The 24,304-nt window shown below is 33.5% G+C and overlaps 1 protein-coding gene across 1 annotated transcript; it reads left to right on the top strand.

Annotated features, from left to right (window-relative positions):
* Positions 1-1,958: 1,958 nt before the first annotated feature.
* On the top strand, positions 1,959-11,324 carry LOC128021983 (inhibin beta B chain-like). The gene is made up of 2 exons (XM_052609181.1): positions 1,959-2,764; positions 8,512-11,324. The coding sequence occupies exons 1-2, from the start codon at positions 2,380-2,382 to the stop codon at positions 9,285-9,287; spliced, it is 1,161 nt and encodes a 386-aa protein (XP_052465141.1). The 5' UTR covers positions 1,959-2,379; the 3' UTR covers positions 9,288-11,324.
* Positions 11,325-24,304: the final 12,980 nt, after the last annotated feature.

The following is a 24,304-nucleotide window of genomic DNA, read 5'->3' as shown; positions in this document are numbered from 1 at the left end:
AATGATTCGCGAACCCGCTACAAACTCCCGAACTGACTCAAATGATTCGCGAACCCGCTACAAACTCCCGAACTGACTCAAATGATTCGCGAACCCGCTACGAACTCCCGAACTGACTCAAATGATTCACGCTTTGAACTCCCAAACTGAATCAAATGATTCGCGAACCCGCTACGAACTCCCGAACTGACTCAAATGATTCACGCTCCGAACTCCCAAACTGACTCAAATGATTCGCGAACCCGCTACAAACTCACGAACTGACTCAAATGATTCACGCTCCGAACTCCCAGACTGACTCAAATGATTCGCGAATCCGCTACGAACTCCCGAACTGATTCAAATGATTCGCGATCCCCAAATACTGACTCAAATTAATCAAGTAGGTATCGCTGCAGCCCGGAGACCTCCAAGTGAGAGGAGCTTTTGCCGCTAGTAGGCGGGACTTTACAAATGGGCGGGGTTTAAGCAGAAATCTCACATTGCATCATTGCTGTGGTGCGCGCGAATGATGATGTCATGAAGTAGCGATACTAATGAAAAACCTGGTGAGCATCAGACTTCAAAACCATTACAAAATCTGTCCAACCCCAAACTGTCCTGTAGAACAGATATTTAAGGAACCTGAGGTTTACCAATTATATTAAAAGTTTGAATTTATCGTTTGTCGTTTATAGTCACAATACCTGCTTATGGTCTTCAATGTCCATAATCTGCAGCGTAGATCCTAGATATGTATTGCATAAATATTTAGCACAGAAGAGTAAGACACAATGAAGATGTAATTTTTTTGCTGCTAATGCTGTCTTCACGTGCTCTCGGAATAATCGTAAATATGAGTTTTGAAGGTAAAAATTGCACATGCATGTCCTCCCATTTACAAACTTGAATGCAATGACCTTTAAGTGTATTGTATGTACACATTTCTTTTTTTTAATACATTTTTTTTTAATTGTAAATTTGTGTCTTTTTTCTTGTCGTCACCCTCTGGCTACTGTGAATTGTGGAGTTAATTAATAAAAAAAATAATAATTAAAAAAACTGGGTCGTGTTTACTTTCATATATTTTGAGATGCACAATTTATACTAATGGGAACATGTGTTATATATGTTAGATATATTTTATATTTTGGATAATGCGTAATTTTGCTGCTTTTATATTGTAAACAGAAGTAGGGCCTAGTTCGTGTGTATTATCGAGTGGTGGCGCTGTTTTACAACTTTAAACTTAATCACTGAGGCGACATCAGGAATAAACCACATGTTTGTGTATTTATACAAAACTAAAACTTAAATAAATTTTGATTCGGACTACTTTTTTATGAATATTTAAGACCCCCTTTTAACATTATTCTATTTAAAAACAGTTTTCAGCTATGGTGTTTTTCTGTGGGAGCAGTCAGTGCTCTTTAGATGAGCTGAACCAGTTTACGAGTTCACACTGGCATTTTCCCCCTTTTAATAAGAACTGATCTAAATAAACACATTTACTGTAATTTGAGCCATTGCACATTGCAAAATAATGTCATCTAACTTCATATATACACTATATACAGTATATTGTTTATATAATTTATTTTGCATGCAATTCGACTTTAACACATTTCCCCTTAAGTTCCCGAGGATTTCTCATCCTTTATAATTCTGGAGGCGCTGGTTCGTCCCACGTGGTTCTTCAGACACCTATAAAAACTTTCCAGAGGCTCAAAAGCGGCACAATGTCTGAGAAACAAGCCCAAGCTCCCGAACACACACACACACACACCCACCCACACACACCGGGAGCTATGATGAAGAAGTATATGGGAAACGAACACTGGAAGTCAAAATGTCCAACAAAGGAGGACACGATCCTCAGCTGAAGAACTTAAAATGCGAATGATTATTAGGAAAACTGAAAAATCTCCTTCTTGGACTGCTTTACACTCGCTTCCCTTCACCATGGATGATCTGAACTCGAAAGAGTGAAGAAATCACCGGGACAGATCATAACAGCTCCTTTGTTTAGTCGGTGGGCTTTTACACGCGTAATGCTGAGATACTTCGGTCATGTCATGACGCACCAGACGCGTGCGTAAAAGTGCCATTTGAGGCTCACCGTGGACAGATATCAAGCGTTCTGCCTACTTTATTATTATCAAATCATGTATTTGTATCAACTCGGATGGTGTGACGAGCCGTGCTCACCGTGAGTTAACCAAAGACAAGAATCAACCACAGGAGCATATTCCAGACGTTTACAGGATTTACTGCATTTGCGTTTCATTCGGTGGATATTACGGTTATTTCACTTTTTAAGTCACTTTTTGAGGATAAAAGGAGGCTCCATCAATCCAGGTCTCGTGTCCGCTCGGAAACTGCTGTTTATTATCACGGAAGATGAAAAGCTTGGTATTCGAAGTGCTTTGTTTTGTGTCCTTCCTCATCTCCATCCGCTGCACACCGGCACCGGACACCGAACCCCCGAGCATCAGCCCGAGCTGCGCGTCCTGCGGACTCAGCCAGACGGATGGAGACACACGGGTGGACGTGGGTCTGCTGGAGGCGGTGAAGAGACACATTCTGAGCCGGTTACAGATGCGGGACAGACCCAACATCACACACCCCATCCCGAAGGCGGCGATGGTGACCGCGCTCAAGAAGCTCCACGCCGGGAAGGTGCGCGAGGACGGGAGGTTGGAGATCCCGAACCTGGACGGACACGCGGCGTCCATGAACGAGGTGGAGGAGGAGACCTCGGAGATCATCAGCTTCGCCGAGACAGGTGTGTGTGCGGCGGCCATGCGCGTGTCCGAGCGCGCTGCGCGGTTACGCGCGGCCACTGTTATGATTTGCGACACTGTAGAGACGTTTTATAAGGGTGGGTTTAAGCTCAAACCTTAGGATCAAATTATTTAACTTTTCCACGCTCCAGGACAAAAATACACAGTTCATTTAAAAGGCTTAATGAATATAGCGGGGCATGTTGTCACAATAGGCGACTGGTAAAACTACAGCGAAGAACGAAACAATGAATAAAAGAGCGCAATGCATATAGAAACAGTCAACTATTTCCGAGCTAAAACGTAATTAATAAACGTATTATAATTACAACACGTGTGACAACTTGCCCCGGCCTAGAACCTATGAAAAACCCTTTCAGTCAAAAATATAAACATTATATATATATAGTGATTCTTCTATTAATGCAAAAAAAACATTTGCATCAGTTTAGAAGCAAAAAAAATAAATAAAAAAAATTAGGTATTAAAAAGTTTTGAACCAGGTGTTAGAAATAATCATGAAACCCACTGAAAGAGAAAACGATGTTGTTCCTGACATACTGTAGATCTCTTGTGACAACTAGCCCCGGTCTGTTCGCCCTGTGTATAGGAGGATGCTGCTTATATGAAGGGAAGTCTACAAAACTGTAAATAAATAGTTCTTTGGTTTATAGAATAATTTCTGGGTGTTTAGGTTTCTGTATGATTCTTTGGCGATTCATTATGGGTTCTTCAGAGTTTAGAGTTCTTTGAAAGCATCCAAACATTGTGTTATCTAATGATGTGATCTTTTTGAATGGCACAGAACATCCACAATCCTTTTAAAGAATCCAAAAAAAAACAAAATAACATTTGCTCTAATGTGTTCCCCCTCAGGCCTTGAAGATGCAGATGAGTTTGTTTCTTCATCATATTTGGAGAAATGTAGAATTGCATCACTTGCTCTGCAGTGAATGGGTGCCGTCAGAATGAGAGTCTGATAAAAACATCACAATAATCCACAGCACTCCAGAACATCAGTGAACATCTGGAGAAAAGCTGCATTTTTCACACTCTGTTTTTGGCTTCATTAGACATTAACCGATGTTTTGGAGTGCTGTGGATTATTGTGATGTTTTTATCAGACTCTCATTCTGACGGCACCCATTCACTGCAGAGCATCCATTGCTGAGACACTGATGCAATGCTACATTTCTCCAAATCTGATGAAGAAACAAACTCTAAATCTTGGAGCGCATTTAAGCAAATTATCATTTTGGGTTAAAATATTACTTTAAAGTTACTGGATTGCAGCTGAACAAACAACCTACAATAGTGCCTTATGATCACATTTCAGGGCACGTCTTTAACATTTACATTTATGCATTTAGCAGACGCTTTTATTCAAAGCGACAGTGCATTCATTTACTTGACAAAGACAAAAGATGTTTGTCTTCTTAATGTTTCATCAAAAAGTCTTTTCTGTGCAGTTGACGTCAAATAGCTAGTAATCTAATATCAGTTAATGCAATAAAGGTTGCATAAATAAAATCAAATAATGATATTTTTCATACAGAAAAGTCAGGATTGGGATAAATAAAGCTGCTTTAGAGAGTAAACCTGACCTTTAGCAGCAAAACTCCTCCTCAGAAGTGTTGTGAGTACTGCATTTTTCCTTCTTGAATATCCTGTTACATTCAAAAATCTCTCACATTATGCAAGTAAAATGGCATGCAAAGAGCGTTTCATGTTGACTTCATGAGTTTTTTCAGCTTTAGCTTTTCAGTGTGTTGAATTTGCTAAACAAATTGAGCAGCATGCAGCAAGAGTTCAAGGTTAAAATAACTCCAGAAGCAAAGAGCTCACGCTTGCACTCAAAAACAATAAATTCATCTTTTCTTAGTAAAGCATATCTTTATAGATGTCACAGCACGCAGGATTGAACCGTAACACACCGTGGGTCCAAAAGATTTCAAGCACCATAATGTGATATATTTAAGAATGAAACAGACATAAACTTAAAAACAGAGAGTGCTTTAAACATGATTTCATTTACTGACAAGATCTGAAAACTAAGGTCGTTTTACAGACTTATATTATAACATATATTATATTCTGATGAACTATTAGGCCTATAAAGATTTTTTTTAAAATATCATGCACTGATGAATAATTCACAATAATTCACAAGACCAGGAATAATAATAATAATAAAAATAACTTTCACTTAATATTGTAATGCATAATGCTTACTTAATTCTTCATATATAAAAAATACAGAAAACATTTAAAACAATATAAATCAACAAAAATTAAAATTAAATAAAAAATTAAAATTAAACAAGAGGCAATTAATAATAATAATAATAATAATAATAATAATAGAAATAAAGAAAAAATTAAAACAATAAAAATAAACAAAGATGAAGATTAAATGAAAAATGAAAATTAAACAGAGACAAATAATAATAATAATAATAATAATAATAGTAATAATATAATAGAAATAAAGAAACAATTTAAACAATAAAAATAAACAATGAAAATGAAATGAAAAATGAAAATTAAACAAGAGACAAATAATAATAATATTAATAATAATAATAATAATAATATAATAGAAATAAAGAAAAAATGTAAACAATAAAAATAAACAAAGATGAAAATTTACTGAAAAAAAACGAAAATTAAACAAGAGACAAATAATAATAATAATAATAATAATATAGAAATAAATAAAAAATTAAAACAATAAAAATAAACAAAAATGAAAATTAAATGAAAAATGAAAATTAAACAACAGGCAAGTAATAATAATAATAATAATAATAATAATAATAATAATAATAATAATAATAATAGTGAAATGCAGCTCAAAGTGCTTCATGGGTCAGAAAAAGTAGAACAATTATTACATTTATAAAAGGTTGCAATTTAGTAAATACTGAATAGGTAGTAAATAAAAATATTTAAAACAAAAACAAAAACAAAAAAGGAAGATAAAACAAGAAGGAAATAATAATAAATAACAATAACAAAACATTATTTTAATATATACAAAATAGTAGTTTTAGTGGCAAAATATGAAACACAAAATAAATAAAAATGTCTTTAAAGATTTAAATACCATGTTTTAAAACTAAACGTAAAATATAAATTGCATGTCTAAATCTAAAACTTTATATTTGCATATATTTGCGATACTGAATTCATGCAGAGCAGCAGCTCAGAGAGCAGTTTTCAGGTAAAGTTGAACACGTTGGATGCGGGGTGACCTCACGGAGCTCTGGAAGACGTCCAGGATCTAGTGACCTTAACAAACACTCAACGCAGAGTAAACATTACTGCAGTAATCATAAGAGTTAGTTCAGGAGAGCTGTCACTAAAACTGAAACTACTGAACAATTGTACATTGAAATAAAGCTGATTTAAAATACAATATAGCAGATATAATCAAATAAAATATTAAAATAAATAATGTCAAATAAAATCTTGACTTGGTAACTGAGTGAAATTTTATATTGAAGGAATAATAACAATAAAAATGATATAAAATGATATTTAAATATAAATTTAAAAGTATAATATATAATTATATATAATAAAATATAAAATAATAATAAAATTATTTTTTTTTTAATTAAAACTATTTTGTGGTAACCTTAGATTAAAAACTTGACATGAAAACGAAGAAATGTCCAGAAATACGTTTAATCCAAATTACTAAAATGACTAAAACAGTTTTTTTAGTAATTGAAATAAAACCGATATAAAATAAAATCGAATAAAATTAAATATTAGAAAAACTATTAGATGGAAAAATTGAGATGCCTTGGCTACTAACTAAATAAATTTAAACTGAATTACTTAAATTAAAACTGTTTTAAGCATTTGAAATAAAGTTAATATAAAATAAAATATATAATAAAATATTAGATGAAAACCTTAAACAAATATAAAGAAATGTTGTCTTGCCTACTATCTGAAACATTTGAAACATTTAAATATTAAAATGACTAAAACCTGAAATTAAAGCAAATGAAGAAACTATACAGAAATCTATGTATAAGTAATGCAAAATATTAATAGATACTATAATATATAAATATAACTTCTAAGCGATCACAATTTTCACCTGCCAGATGCTGAAACATCCACCGAAAAGAACCAGGATGTAAATTTCAAGAAGAAATTAACACATCTATTTCTGGTATTATTTTTTGAATTATATATAACTATTAGTATTTATTATTATACAATACACTAGTATTATATATATATATTAGTATTATTTTTGTTAAATCTGTGCTAGGTTTTTGGATAAAATTGACGAATGTGTATTAAAGTGATATTTTTAACTCAAAAATAAATAATATTGTGGTTCTGCGAGCCGCTCATGTGACTCTTGTGATCAGATGCACGCTGATAAAACAGGTGTAAGGTGTAAGTTAGTTCAGATGTAAGCTTCATAAGCAGAAGAGATGGGTTTGGCTGACTCTGATGAGTGTTCAGTGGCTCCAGAAGCGTTCAAAACCCAGAATAACACATTTAACCGTGCAATAATCATCACTAAAACCTCCCAAGGACGGACCCTGGTCATATTTCAGCCTAAAAATCAGAAGAAAGAAATACAAAATGATCTATGATAATCTGCACGAAGTCAAGCATGTTTATTGGACCACAAAGATTTTAATGCATTAGCTAATTGTTAAAACTGCAAAGAATTTATTCTTCATAGTGGTGTTTTTTGTTCTGCTTCTAATTAACGCAAAATGTAAGTTTTTAAATGGCAAAGTGCCATTTGTTTTGCTCTTAATTTCTTCTGAATTTAAGTTTAATTTAAGGTTCAATAAAAAAAATGGGTGAAGCTCAAGAAACCATCCAAGAACATGTCCGGGTTAAATTAGAATTATTATATTTTGTGCAAAGATCTGTTCTGTTTAGCACAAAATTAGGCTTATTTATAGAAATAATAAACTTTTTTTTTTTTTATAAATAAACTTTTTTTTTTCATGACAATTCAGCACATTTCTCACCATCTGAGTATAATGTAAGTAAATGCAAATGTGGAATTATGTAATTATATATAATAATAATAATATTTATATATATATATATATATATATATTTAAATTGTAAAGTATAATTTATGCTGAATTTGATTCTAATCCAAGGTTAAATAAAATAAGATGGGTAGATCTAATGAAAATAGCAATGATATGCACAAAATGAAGCATATTTACATATATTTTAATGACAATTAAGCACATGTATCCCATATTTTCTGATTACTGTAATGTGAACATATAAAATCTAATTTATGCTAAATTAAATTTAAGGTTTAATAAAATAATATGGGTGAATCTCATGAAATATTCCATGAACATGGACACACTTTACCCCTAAAATCTGAAAAAAAAGTATTATATTTTGCAAGAAAAGCTTATTTATAAGACATAAAAGATCTATTTATTGTGACATTATTTCTATGACAATTAAGCATATTTCTCCCCATCCTCATTACTGTAACGAGACTAAATGAAATGATGAATAGAATCAGTATTTAAAAATATATTATATATCTGGGTTATTTATAGCAGTAGTATTTTTGTTCTGCCTTCATGCTGAATATTTAATAAAATAATATGGGTAATTCTCATAAAACTTCCAAGAACATGTCCAGGTCATATTTTATCCTAAAATCAGAAATTATATTTCAATGAAATGCACTGAGCTGATCTTTATTTTCTCTCTTTTCTTGATCCCACAGACGAGTCGCTGACCTCCAAAACCAGCCTGTTTTTCGTGATCTCCAACGAGGGCAACCAGAAACTATACGTGTCCCAGGCCAGTCTGTGGATGTACTTCAAGCTTCTGCCTAACGTTTTGGAGAAAGGCTCCAGGAGGAAGGTCACGGTGAAGGTTTACGCGCAGGAACCGGGATTCGGGAGCAAGTGGAACTTGGTGGAGAAGCGCGTGGATCTCAAACGCAGCGGATGGCACACTTTTCCATTGACGCACGCCGTGCAAATGGTTTTCGCCAAAGGTGATCGCCGGCAGAATCTGGACGTGCGATGCGAAGTGTGCGAAAAGTTGGGCATTGTTCCTGTTTTGGTAAACACTGCCGACGAATCCCACCGTCCTTTCCTTGTGGTCCAAGCGCGAGCGGCCGACAACAAACACCGCATTCGCAAACGAGGTCTTGAATGCGATGGAAGCAGCAGCTTGTGTTGCCGTCAACAGTTTTACATCGACTTCCGCCTCATCGGCTGGAACGATTGGATCATCGCCCCGTCAGGATACTTTGGGAATTATTGCGAAGGGAACTGTCCGGCGTACATGGCCGGGGTTCCCGGATCGGCTTCGTCTTTCCACACGGCCGTCGTGAACCAATACCGAATGCGAGGAATGAGTCCGGGATCAATGAACTCCTGCTGCATCCCGACCAAACTGAGCCCCATGTCCATGCTGTACTTCAACGACGAATACAACATCGTGAAACGGGACGTGCCCAACATGATCGTCGAGGAGTGCGGCTGCGCTTAAAGACTTCCATAGTAATCGAAACGAATATTTAAGACTCGTCCATGCTCGCAAATCCTTCCACGCAATCTTTGTACATATATTTATGTTCTTTAATCTGTGAGCAATTCAGTTCCTGACGATACTGTCACGTCAAAAAGATGGGATTGGTTTTATCTATGTCTACACTTTTAAAAGACAAAGGTTCTTTATTGGCATCAATTGTACCGTGAAGATCATCCATTAGACCAAAAACAAGTTATTTAGATTATTAAAATGTTCTTTACACTAAGAAAAACATGGTTCTTTTGAAAGGACAGTTCACCCAAAAATTGAAAGCTGTTAATTTACTCACCCTAAGGTCATTAAGATGTAGGTGATATTTTTCTTCAGTAGAGCATTTAAGATAATTTTTAGCTTGAAAGCATGCTCTTTGGTGCATGTTAGCAAATGCACATTTTGAAGAATTTAAAAAAGCATGTACGTACAGACAATACCAGCGATATATTGAGGTCTTATGAAGTGAAACAATCAGTCTGTGCAAGAAACCTGTCATTACTTACAAAATTTTGGCTCAGGTGGCAGTAACAGTCAAGCGTCTGCGAGTGAGTTTTGATTGAGTAACTGTTTCAGATGCTTTAGTCCAGTTTGGTGAACTAGTTCATCAGCTTCACTAAGGGTGCGTTCACACCTGCCTCATTTAGTTCGGTTGAATCGTACCAGAGTTCGTTTCCCACTTTGGTGCGGTTCGACTGGGCAGGTGAGAAAGCAGCAGTCGCACTCGGGTGCGCACCAAAATCAGACCAAACAAGCGTACCGAGACCTGCTTGAAGAGGTGGTCTCTGTACACTTTCAAACGAACTCTGGAGAAGACCATGAGCGTGTCAGAGTTAAGAAGAATTAATGCACGCCTCCGCTTGAAGTTACGAGCGATTCCCGCTCGCCGTTTGCAGTGGATTAGAACGTTGTTTTCAAGCCGCATCCGCGCTTCATTATAGAGATGTATTGTTTGCATATTGTGGGGTTTATGCAAACAATGTAATAGATTATGGCCAGGGACAAAACCAGCCCACGCAGTCGTGTAGTTGTGTTGTCTCCGTGTTGTTTTCTGGCTTTTCCTCTTATGTTGGAATTTTCCCGCACGTAAATTCTGACCAATCGAAAATCTGTTTAGGAAATACGTCACGGCCAATCAGTGATGTGGATGTTGTCATGTGACTGCATTTTGGTTTGTTTCAAGTGGTTCGGACCAAAGCAATCAGTGTGGTGTGAAAAGGAACCGAAAAAGCTGAAGAATGCCAAAAATTTTATGCCCTTGGTTCGGACCAAATGAATCGAACTAGAGATGTGAAAGCACCGTAAACAAAAACCGGTTCAAAAGAATGATTCATCAGTAAAAACATTTGCTTGAGGCTCTGGATCACCGGTAATAATGTTGTAAATAATGTTGGGTTTCTTGCACAGACTGATCGTTTTGCTTCATAAGAACTCAATATATCATCATGAGCCATGGGGATTCATTTTGCGTTCCTCAATATGATTTTTTACTCTCAGAAATTAAATGATATGAATTACCAAAAGGCAAGATTTCAGCTAAAATTGTATTTACTGTTCTACTCAAGAAAAAAAAACGTCACATACATCTAGGATGATTTGAGGGTGCGTAAATAAGCAGCACATTTTCATTTTTGGGGGAACTGTCTCTTTAAGAACTGTTGACTGAAAGATTTTTGGAGGTACCAAAAATGGTTCTTTAATGGCAGCAATAACAAAATCCCCTTTATTTTAAAGAATGTAGTTTGGCTATTCTCTTTAAAAACAGAAAGAGGAGAGGTGATCTTCTCAAAAGACTTTGATATCTTTGTACTTTCCCGAAAAGCACTGACCATCTTCTCAAAGCAACGCCAGCACTTCCCACATAGAGTCCACGACCAATCCATTCAAAAGCATCAGTCTTCAATGTATATCTGTAAAGAGCAACAACAATCTTTGGGTTTCTCGACAGACATGAGGTCCATTCCTAAATTACGAGACTGGTCTTGTTATGTCTAGGTTGTGATTATTTGCGCAACAAGCCGAAAACACGCTTTTGAAACACAAGTGACTCCAGAGACTCTCCAGTTGCGTCATGGTGCAGCATAGCACCTTTAAAAATACAGTAAATACACAATATAAAGCACTTGGATGTTCTTCGAAGGTACGAAGCGACGCGCCTCGTTCACGATTCCTCTCAAATAAGTGCCGCAAAAGCTATGCAATGTATAGTAGTGACCTACACCGAATGACCCACTTGTTATGAATGGTTTTCAATACTTGAAATCTAAACTTTCGCTTCCTACTCTGAGCGGATGGATGTTACAATGTTTGCACTGAAGTTGCATTGTTAGTAAAGAAAAAACCTGCCATTGAAAAAAAAAAAAAGAAAAGTTATTTTTATAGACGCAACTGAATTCTGTTCAAATGTATTATACTGAATTATGGAACCAAAGAGGCCGATATTTTAGCTATTGTAAGGTGGCGTGGCCATCGGATGCTTTTGTAAAATACTTTTTAAATGTGCAAGAGGCCTAAAAGATGTATCAGGGTACAATAGAATCGATTCCTGTTTCAAGTTGTTGTTTTGTACAGTAGATAAATGAAACATTTCATATTTTTCCATCAACTTAATTTTTTTTATTTATCCAGTTTTCTATTTAATACTTTTAGCATCTATTCCAGAATCATTTAGAGTCAAAAACATGCCATCTCTGCACAGTTTATGTAAGATAAAAATGCTTATTTTGTTCTTGGTAACTGTTTTGAAATAAATTTCTTATTCTGCATCAAGATCGACTTGTGTTACTCACGTTTAGGCATTTGGCAGATGCTTTTATACATTGCATTCAAGGTATGCACTTTATCCGTTCATGCATTTTCTGGGAATCGAACCCATGACCTTGGCGGTGCTAGAACCAATATTGTGGGTTTGATTCCTGGGAAATGCTTGAGCTGGTAGACTTTGTTCTTTGGAACACATGGGATGGAAACTGTTCTATATTTGCAAATGTTTCATGCAATAACTTAAAATCGATCCCATGATTCTGGCGTTATTTGTTTTAAGTTCGTGAGTTTGATTCTCAGGAAATGCATGAGCTGCTGTGTTAGATTTTGTTCTCTTAAACACATGGGATGGAAATGGTGCTTCGTTCAGAAATGTTTTATGCAATATTCACAATTTTCACACATTTTCAATGTCCAATAACCTCGCTTTTACTAGCACCGTAGTCATGGGTTCGATTCCAAGGGAATGCATGAACTGTTGTGTTATTAGTTCTGTATTGTAGTATCTATGTTTGCATCTACTTATTTTATGCACATTATGGTATATTGCATGAAAAACACTGGATAGAAACGGCAAGATGTGCATAAAACCTTACAATGTGCATTAAAAAAAATGCACATTTGAAGTGGATGATTTTTTTATTATTAGCCTAGAAAACTACAATGGAAACATTTACTGAACAAGTTCCCAGATGCAAAAAAACTGATGTGATTGGATAACTGGATTAACCAGCATTGCATGCAGTCTGAAATATTGTTTTAGTCATTCTGAAATGCCTGAACCAAAGGTATAATTACATCCCAGAACAGTTTCAAACGACTGTGTTCCCAAACACCAGGCAGCATTTGTTCTTGCATCACATCTGAATTAAGTAGTTTAAATAAAAAAAAGAGGGACACACTTCAAATATGCAGTTATTTGCGATACAATTGCAAATAATATAAATCATTTAAACTTTGGTTGCAATTATTTATGAAAAGAAAAAATGCATTATATTGTACATTATGAATACACAATACCAAATAATATTTTCCACCATTTCCAGATCCTCTATCAAGTTCCAAAAAGCAACAACAACATAAAAGCATCATAAAAATAAGTATAGTACTTGTGCACTAAATCTTCTGAGGTGGTTGTAAAATCATCTGAAACTGGACTATTTCGTTGCATTTTCTTGTCTGTTTGTTTTTTGTTTTGGACAAACTTAAGGAAGTAAATTACAAACTGTCTTTTTCACAAGTCGTGACAGATTTTCTACTCGAGCTCAAACCGAACGCCACTTACTATGTCACTTTAAAGCTCCGAACAGCCCAGATCCATCAGCACTGCAATTACAGCATACGTGCACATCACTGGTCTGTCATGTGTGTTTGTCAGCAGGAGCCAAATTACATGTTTTGGAAAGACACACATGACTGAGTTTTACTGTGAGGAACTTGACATGTGATACACATTTAGACAACAGATCAGAGCTGGGAAAGCCTGAGCATGGACATTTTAATCAACTAAACATAGAATTATGTATATGCACCTGTCAAAAGTTTGGAATAATTATGATTTTTTTTTTTTATGTTTTTGAAAGACGTCTCTTCTGCTCTGCATTTATTTGATTGAAAACATGTTGTAAAATGTAAAATATTATTACAATTTAATATAACAGTTTTCTATGTGAATAAACAGTACAATGTAATTTACATCTGTCATGCAAAGATGTATTTTCATCATTTTCAGCATCACATGATCTTCAGAAATCATTCTTATATAATGATTTATTGCAACATTTCTGATTATTTGATATTGTCTTGCATTATACTTTTGTGGAAACTGTGATGCATTTAACTTTTTTATGATTTTTGATGAATAGAAAGCTCAAAAGAACAGTATTTATTTGAAATAGAAAGCCTAATATAAGTCTTTAGTGTCATTTTTGATCATTTTTTAATGTGTCGTTGCTGAATAAACATATTTTTTTCCCTTTCTTTCTTGTTTAAATAATGCACAACTGTTTTCAACATTGATAATAATCAGAAATGTTCATCAATCATCATATTTTCATGATTTCTGAAGATCATGTGACACTGAAGACTGGAGGAATGATGCTGAAAATACAGCGGAGCATCACAGAAATAAATTACACTTTAACAGATATTCACATAGAAAACAGTATTTATATATTGCAATAATATTTCACTATTTTTGCTGTTTTTGTTGATCATATAAATGCAGCCTTGGTGCAACATAAACACAAAAACTATAAATAAGTATTTTGATCAGGAAAGTACAGGTGAATAAAGGCCTGCTAAACTTAAGTCTCCTGAACACAACACAAAAAAAAAACTGGATTGAAGTTCCTCAAGTCCAGCTCAAGCAGGTCTCAGTGCTTTAAAGATCTAGTAAACACCAAAAACCCAAACCCGTATGACTTACTTTATTCTGCAAAACACAGAATGAGATGTTAGGCGGAAAGTTACTGTTTATATAAAAATATATACAATGATCAGGGTCTCACATACTCCAAAAACAAAAATCTTACAAGCATCATAACTCATCATGTGCGAGAGTGTAAAAGTTACATAGTGGTTTTTTAACTTACACTCTCAGATTTCAATTGCATTACATAAAATATTATGCATCAGAATGGTAGATTAATAATTCACATCTAAATCATTATTTTAGTATATTTATAAACTTTTATAACATTTATTAATATTTTGCATTAGCATTTAATTGAATAGTTTTAATTCAAATTTATGTAAAGGTTTTATTTTAAAAGTTTATTACTTTTAGTTTATTTTCATTTTAAGTTATAGTATTTAAATTTATTTTAGATAGTTGCAAATGCAAAACAATTTTGAAGTTAAAGCTTAAGCTTTTCCATCTCATGTGCATATTATTAATTCGCTTTTATTGTTATATTTAATATTTTAAAAGTTTAAGTCGTTTTATGATGTGCCTTTTATTTATTTTTTGCCTTTTTATTTAATATTTGGAATTTATTTAAATTTTTAGTCATTGTAGTATTTAAAAATATTTTAGCCAATGCAACAATTCTACTTTTTTTTAAGTTATGTTTTTTCCATCTAATATTTACAGTATATTATGCATTAGCTTTTATTTAAATATTTTCGGTTTCATTTTTAATTTTATGTGGTGCTTTTGTCATATTTACATTTTAAAAATATTTTACATTTATTTTTTTAATTTTAGTTTTACCTGCTGTAGTCAATTTAGTGTTTAACATTTTTTGTTTAAGTTTTACCATCTAATATTTATATTATGAATTAGCATTTATTTGTATATTTTTCAGTTTTCATTTTTTGTTTGTCATTTTATGATGTGCTTTTGTCATTTTTTATTTTGATATGTGTTGCATTTATCTTAATATCAGTTTTAGTATAATTTTAGTATTTGAATTTAATTTCAGTCAGTTTCTAATACAATAATTATAATCTTTGACAAGTTTAAGTTTTAAGTATTTTTAATATAATTCAGCTTTATTTCAATTGCCAAAAAATATTTATGATAGTTTTAGTTAACGATAATATCACCGCTCCTCATCAGATATGACTTGCAATACAGTTCTCTGCACTAATTTAATGTGCGTTTTTGTACTTTTAGACCAAAAAATACAAATAAAAATAATTTCCATCATTTTTCATGTTGTCTTCAAAAAGCCTCGGCTCTTAAAGAATCGAAAAGTGCAATTACAGATGGAAAAACGTTTTTTTTTTTTAGCTTGCGGTCATTTCCTGAATGCGCATTCGCACGAAAACAACATACTGCCTTTCAGGGTCAAGATGAAACTAACATCTCAACCCGCGATTTACAGATATTGCAGGACAAAGACGAGCTCTTTGTGTCACTCTTCTCAATATCAGGTGCATTTCGGCGGGCCCGGAGCTTGTCTCTTTATCCCGAGGGAAAGAATAAAGACAGATTTCTTTGGAAATGACAGCGGTTTTATGAAGGGACACACAAGATGGACTTGGCGTATCATTCCGTTTAATCGCATAGAAGAGGGACTGGGTCTCTATTCAAGTCTTGTCACTTTAGTGTTGGGATAGTATCAAGCTGAACAGGTGGATTTCCTATAGAGCTCGAAGCAGGGCGAAGCAGGGCCCCTCATTGTCATAACCGCTGGCGGGGCCCACCGCCGATCCATATGTCAGCTCTTCCTGTTCGTTCTACTCAACAAACATAAGATTTCAGTATAATATATCATGCAATAGTGTGTAATTGGATGCATTTTGGATGCTAAAATACTTTAAGTGAAGCACATTCATGCTTCATGCAAAGCGATCCAGTTGCAGGCGAGGGAAAGTGTTTGGGAAACCTGTTTGGAAACAGTCATGAGTTGTGTTTATTACCGTTAGCATCGGCAGTGTTAGAAATATTTGAACAACTGTTTCAAAAAATTGGGATAGAAACAGTTTTCACTCAGAAATTGGTAGTAAATTTCACAATTAAATTAGAAAGAAACTGCAAGTAACACAGTGGATTAAACGTAAGATTGAAGTAGAATGACTGAAATAGTATTTTATTGTAAACATACTCCAATAATCTTCCAATAAAATGTTTAAAAGAAAGCATAGTAGTTTTTCTAGGGCTAATCAAACATGAAAAATTACATACAAATAATAAATATTATATATTGTATATTTAAAATATTTGAATATAAAATAGGTTATTCTATATAAATTACAAATACATAGTAATAATATGATATATTCATAATATTTATTAAATTATTATTTCAGACATAATTTGCATAATTTTCTGTTTGAAAAAAACTTTTTTAAAGATTGATGTTTTAGTGCAAAAATATATTTACAGTTTAAAAGCAAATAATGTTTTTTTAGAGCTGAGCAACATATAGAATTTCTTACAAATTATCAAATATTACATAATTACAACATTATATATATATATATATATTTATATATATATATATATATATATATATATATATATATATATATATATATATATATATATATATATATATATATATTTTTTTTTTTTTTAAATAAAAATATTAATTAAAAGTATATTATATAATTATGTAAATATTACTAATATAATATATTAATTGTAATTCAAAAATAATATCACACTCACTTTAAAACTGCTCATTTTATTTTTAAAATAGTGTTTAAAAATTTGTTTTAGTGCAAATATATATTTAAGGTTTAAAAGCTAAGTAAGTTTTCAAGGGCTAATTAATGTAAATAATTATATAATAATTATATTATATTATATAACATTTTTATATAATATTAAATGACATTGCTATAAAAAAATAAAAATATATATTATTTAATAAATACAATTTATTAATGTTACTGCTTAAAACAAATATATATATATATATATATATATATATATATATATATATATATATATATATATATATATATATATATATATATATATATATATATATATATATGTATGTATTTTATAATATATTGCTTTAATCAGAATACATCATGTTCGGTCAAGTGGTCACGTACGGTCTAGCTGAAAATGTTCAAATACTTCAATGCACCCAAAGTGCAATTTCTGCATACGCATACTACACTCGATTAGAAATGAATGACTTCCTGTCTGTCGTTTTTCAGCGATAATGCAAAGGCAGCTTAAGAAACACAGACCTTCTACAAATGTTCGGCAGATGAAAAAAATCCAATTGACTTCCACTGAATCAACTAATTATTATAAAAACTTAGCAGCTTCTCAGAAGAGCTAAGTAACTGCTGTAACATCTGCATGCACAAGCACCACTCGTAGTTTCTCATGTTTCAAAAAGAAAGTGTTTAACGACTAATAAAAGCACAAGCGGAGCTGTTTTGAGGTAGGAGACGGTTCTAACAGATCCGCCGAGGAGTGAGTCTCTCTACTGAACAAATCAACTAAACAAAAACACAAGCAGCATCTGAAATGGAAAAACCTGAAAAAACAACAACATATTTTAAAGGAGAGTTGCACTGCAGGTAAAACACATTCACTAGCAGATGAAGAAAGGGATTAGAAGTGTTTTTGAGTTGTGATTCAGTATGTGTTGATTCATTAATCAAAGAATCAACATCAAAACTGATTACATTTGCAACACTGAGCCAGTTATTGAACTGAATCGAAACAACAGTGAACTAAACTGAGCTGAATAATGTCACTATTGTCTTCTGAATTATTCAAAACTGGGAAACTTTGCAACATTCATTTGCTTAAATATTTTTTTAAAACACTGTTTCTGAAGTGAACTGAATCAAGTGACTGAACTGAATCAACATTAAATAAACAAAAAAAAATCATCATCATTATTGATTAACTTTGCAGCACTGAGACGGTTATTAAACTGAATTGAAACAACTGAACTGAATTGAGCTGAAAATGAAACTATTGTCTGCTGGATTCATTTCTAAATTGAATTTTGATGCATTAACAGTTTTTGAACTGAACTGAATTAACATTAAACTGAACTGAGTTGAATAAAACTGCTGAATTGAATGATTCCTAATTGAATGAACTTTGCAACATTGACACTGTTAGTGAACTAAATTGAACAACACTAAACTGAAGTGAGTTGAGTAATGGTCTTCTTCAGAGCTGCTTTAGAGCTCAAATAGAATTGGTTTTAGAATTTATGATTATTGCATCATTGTTATTGAGATTAATTGAATCACAAATGAATGCCTGCTGAATTCATAATTGAACTTGACAACATTGACACTGTTGAACTGAATTGAGCTAAATAATAACCGTATTGTCTACTAAACGGAAAATGTTGGATAATTAATATATTTTGTAACATTAACAAGTAAAAGTGAAGTCAAACTGTGATGAATGGAACTATTGTTTTCAAAGTTGTTTATAGCTCAACTTAATTTTTCATAATTGACAAACTTCGCAAAATTGATGCTGTCAATTTTAATAAATTGATTTATTGGGTGAACAGTGAATAATATTTCATAAAGCATTTGAGTAACTAATCCAATCTAGAATCCATCCGTCTGAAAGGACTGAGAAATAAGACGTGCAGCTTTTGGATAAAACAGACCATGTTTGAGCTTTAGCCGAGTTCGCAAGGATTATAATCTCATAATCTTTCAAACTAAACAATAGATTTCTCCATATGTTTACGTACATTTGGTTTATGAGCAAGAGACTGCATGCGACAAGTGAATTATGCTTTTGAAGGTTCTTTCTACAGGTGCTGGTCATATCATTAGAATAACAGCTGATTTATTTCACTAACTCCATTCAAAACGTGAAACTTGTATATTATATTAACTCATGACACACAGACTGATATATTTCAAATGTTTATTTCTTTTAATTTTGATGATTATAACTGATAACTATGGAAAATCCCAAATTCAGTATCTCAGAAAATTAGAATATTGTGAAAAGGTTCATTATTGAAGACACCTGGTGCCAGACTCTAATCAGCTAATTAACTCAAAACACCTGCAAAGACTTTAAATGGTCTCTCAGTCTAGTTCTGTAGACTACACAATCATGGGGAAGACTGCTGACCTGACAGTTGTCCAAAAGACGAGCATTGACACCTTGCACAAGGAGGACAAGACACAAAAGGTCATTGCAAAAGAGGCTGGCTGTTCACAGAGCTCTGTGTCCAAGCACATTAATAGAGAGGAGAAGGGAAGGAAAAGATGTGGTAGAAAAAAGTGTACAAGCAATAGGGATAACTGCACCCTGGAGAGGATTGTGAAACAAAACCCATTCAAAAATGTGGGGGAGATTCACAAAAAGTGGACCGCAGCTGGAGTCAGTGCTTCAAGAACCACCACACACAGACGTATGCAAGACATGGGTTTCAGCTTCACATTCCTTGTGTCAAGCCATTCTTGAACAACAGACAGCGTCAGAAGCGTCTAGCGTGTATATATATATATATATATATATATATATATATATATATATATATATATATATGTTGGTGGTATATCTTTCACTTGGACATTATATGTTACACTGAATAAATACAGATGGCTAAAACAAAAACTGTGTCCATGGCTTGAGGTTGTGTCCATCTTCACTTCAGGCTGCAAAGCAATAAAATGTGATTAAATTAAAGGGAGCTGATTCTTTTCTATACATATTAAAATGCCATAATTCTAATGTGTAGCAGTTTAGCACTTTTAATAACAATATATTATATAATGTATTATTTATATATTTTTCTATTATAGTTATGAAATATATATGAATTATATTTCAAATGTTTTTGATTTTATATTTATATGTGTATTTTATAAAACAAAAATATACAAATATATTTAGCTGTCATCATTCTAAAGAATTTTAACAGTTTATAACTTTTAATAACTACATTTATATTATATTAATGGTGTATTTTATATTATATATATTCATTATTTGAATGTTTTAATTATATAAAAATAAAACAACATATATATATATATATATATATATATATATATATATATATATATACACATTTCATATAAAAATAGAAATATATACATATCAAGATATTTATATGCCATCATTCTAAAGCAGTGATTCTCAGTTCCAGCACATTTTTTTATGTATATCTCATCACTTCAAATGCTTGTTCAATTTGACCGTTAGTGCCCTGTGAAGTGGACATCACAGTGCATTCTACCGTGATTCATTCAAAGTGCATTAAAGTGCACTAGACGTGAATTAAAACTTTTTATTTACAGATGTATACTTTGTCACACTTCACCCTTCTCTAGTAAGTATCATCTGCAAATCCATGAATGTATGTCCTGAAGTGAACGGATTTCCTGTGCTCAAGGAGTAAGGAGCAATGAACACTGTGTAGGGACACAAGTGCACCAACAGATCGTTACTGGTGGCATCAGGACAACGGCTGTTGTTTCATTACCGGCCGTGAGTTATATTGTGCCACCAAAAGGTCCAGATGGTTTGGTGTTGCTCCTGAGGGTCCCGGCCCGCTTCAGACGCTGGGTTTCCGTTGCGCTACAAAGCGACCCCTTCCCCTCATGAATATTCATGAGGACATCTCGCTTGTTAGGAGCGACGACCACCTCCCATCATTTGAATATTCATAACAAGCCCAGCTCGCGAAAAAAGGTGATGTCTGTGTGCCTCATGAATATTCAACTGCCCAAAGGTTTTGCAAACAAATTTCACGCTACATCTGCAAAGGACGCACCTCGTCCAGCACAGATAACGAGGAGGATTCAGAGAGATTCGCAGCTCGTTCGGCGGCAGATGCTTCTCTATTGTGTAGTCGAGCGAAAGGATCCCAATAATGACAACAACATTTATACAACAACAGCCATCTAAAAAAGTTTCAAATCAAGCATGGCGTAATGCTCTTCAAAGTTGAAGAGCAGGAAAATACTCACAACCTGATATTTCACTGTCATTTAAGCACTCATAAAGAGACACCCTTCTTCTTTCAGAGGAGTAGTCGCTTTCTGAAATAACAACCAATGTTCAGGTGAACAACAACAAGGGCCGATCAGATCGATATGGCAGTAGAATACAAGAATCGCAGCAGTTCTTGCTGGTAATCTCCCATTAATCCTAAATCAAATGTGAACACTGGTGAAAATTGGGGCCTGAAAAATTGGGTCAAAAAAACAAAGGATTACTCCAAAATTATTCATCCCCTGCAGCATTTGTGGTATGCCTCTGATCTTGCCATAAGCACACCATGGGATGTTTTCTGTCTATGTAAAGGAACAGCTCACCCCAAAAATTAAAATCTAAGATGTAGATTCGTTTATTTCTTTATCATATTTGGAGAAATGTACACTTTAAAAATACTGGTTTATTTCAAACCGACTTTGGGTCAAATATGGACTAACCCAACCGTTGGTTATACATTTTTACATTACATCTTTAACCCAAAAGTTGGGTTGAAATAACCCAGTATTTTTTAGAGTGTAGCATTGCATCAATGTCTCAGCGATGGATGCACTGATATTAAACAGATTCAGCACAGTTTACAAGCCAAAACAGTCCAAAACAGCTCTAAATAAATATGTGGCTGGACTTTTATTTGGGAGACAACAGGAGATTGATTTATTCACTTGAGGAAGTGTTATTATGGATTATGGACTGGTTTAAAGTAGGGCTGTCAAATGATTAAAATTTTTAATCAAATTAATCTGAATTTTCAGTGGATTAATCAGGATTAACCACTATTTGCAATTACACCTGAATCGTAACCATTTTTTTTTCTGAAATAAATACCAAAAGATAAATAACAGGACACAGATACATAATTTTCATGTATTGTTTCATCATGTAGTTCTTTTTTTCTGAATTTCAAAAGTTTAACATTTACTTAGATAAATTTTACCTGAGCACTATATCAAACCATGCCATTTAACTACAGATAGTGTAAGAGTTTTAGGTGAACCAGTGGTTAAATATAGCCACATATCTATGAAATTATGGATAGAGAAACTCGAAAGAATGAACTCAGAAACACAAACATGCGCCCTCTGCACTCTGGGCACTCTTGTTTTTGGGAGGTGTTCATTTGCTCTGCCACAATACTTTAGCATCGATATTTTCTCGTTCTGAAGGCTTCAAGTGCCAGTAAAACCAAGTAAAAATGCATATGCTTCTCCAAACAGCTGTAATTTTCGCTGCATTGCAAGAAGCTCCAGCGTATCAACTACCAAAGTCGTCTCTGTTTATCGAGCTTGGCATGAATGTATTTGAGAGTAACTGGGGTAAAACCTTAAGCTTCTTCGGTGTTTTCGTCGTGGCGCTCGCCGCTGTTTTTTACTATCTTGAGAATTCAGAGATCGACGAGACTTTCATGCGTGAAATGCGTTAAAAAATGTGACGTAATTAATGACAAACAACTAATTAACGTTGTTAACGCGCTAATCATTTTTGACAGCCCTAGTTTAAAGCAATGGTTGGATGTTTGAAAGCATCTTAATGCTGGATGTGTTTCATCTTGTGTCTTCTCCAGATGTTCACTGATGGACTGGAGTGCTGTGGATTATTGTGATGTTTTTATCAGACTTTCATTCTGACGGCACCCATTCACTTCAGAGCATCTATTGCAGAGCAAGTTGTTTTCTTAAAGAAGCTATTAAAATATGAATGCAATCTTAACATCTGAGATGAATTGAGGACTCCATTTTTGGGCAGAATTTGGCAGCTTTTAAAGCTCCCTATTAGGGTGTTACTGGACCAAGAGCTTGTCAACCTGCCAGAAATACTAAGAATAATCAAAATAACACAAAAGAATAAATATTTCCATGAGAAATATTAGGACAATAGGGTTCTAGTAGTTAATGTTAATTAATGCATGCAACTATCTATACGCAATACTAGTAAAGGGTCGTTCCCACCAAGAATGATGACTATAATAATAACTATATTAGTGTCCACACCAACACACGATAATGTTTGGCTTATTATAAGCACTTATGAGCTGCAGTTTTGTCATCTGCTGGAGCTTTTTAAAGTTGAGTTGATAAGTCAATGTTTTCATGGCTTATCAGCTAGAAAAAGTTTGTTCTGAAAGTGATTCCAACAATATAATTCCTCTGTGTTGTTATCATTGAAGTATAGTTGTGTTGTGGTTCCAGGCCCTGAGAGAACTGAACACTGAAGGGTTCTTTAGGGAACCAAAAATGGTTTTATTCTGTGTGTGTTTAATGTAGTTCATTGAATCCTCTAAAGAAGCTTTATTTTTAAGAGTGTTGAAGAAACCTATTGGGTTACTCAAACATTTCAGAGATCAGTTCCGAAAGGAACCATTTTTAAAGAACATTTGAATGATTTAAAGAATCGTTTATGGAATTGAAAGATTCTATAGATGTTAAAGGTTCTTCATGGAACCATCAATTCCAATAAAGAAGCTTTATTTTTAAGGAGGAAAAGACATTAGCAATTAATTTCATCTCTGCTTTCCAAGAGAATCCACTTCGATAATCAGTAAACTTACTTTTGGACCTTTTTTTTCTCGCACCTTTCATTGGAAACCCTGAAAATTCTAGTCAAAACTGAGCTCCATTTGGGATCCTAGTGAGATATTTGGGTTATTTTTCTCACAATCTGAAAAATTAAGGTCCCAACACTATTGGGTTCCTCAAAGAACCTCTTTCCAAAACCATTTTCTTACTGTCAAGAACATTTTAAATAAGCTTTTTCCACTATAAAGAAGCTTAAAGGTTCTTCATGAAACCAGAAAAGAGGAGAAACATCAAGA

Source organism: Carassius gibelio, chromosome A11 (assembly GCF_023724105.1).
Source record: "Carassius gibelio isolate Cgi1373 ecotype wild population from Czech Republic chromosome A11, carGib1.2-hapl.c, whole genome shotgun sequence".
NCBI lineage: Eukaryota > Metazoa > Chordata > Actinopteri > Cypriniformes > Cyprinidae > Carassius > Carassius gibelio.
Note: the sequence above shows the minus strand (reverse complement) of the source record. Positions and strands in the feature narration are given on the sequence as shown.

Coding starts and splice junctions, on each gene's coding strand:
- LOC128021983 (XM_052609181.1), top strand. CDS start 2,380: ATGAAAAGCTTGGTATTCGAAGTGCTTTGTTTTGTGTCCTTCCTCATC. Junction 2,765..8,511: donor CATCAGCTTCGCCGAGACAG/GTGTGTGTGCGG, acceptor TTGATCCCACAG/ACGAGTCGCTGACCTCCAAA.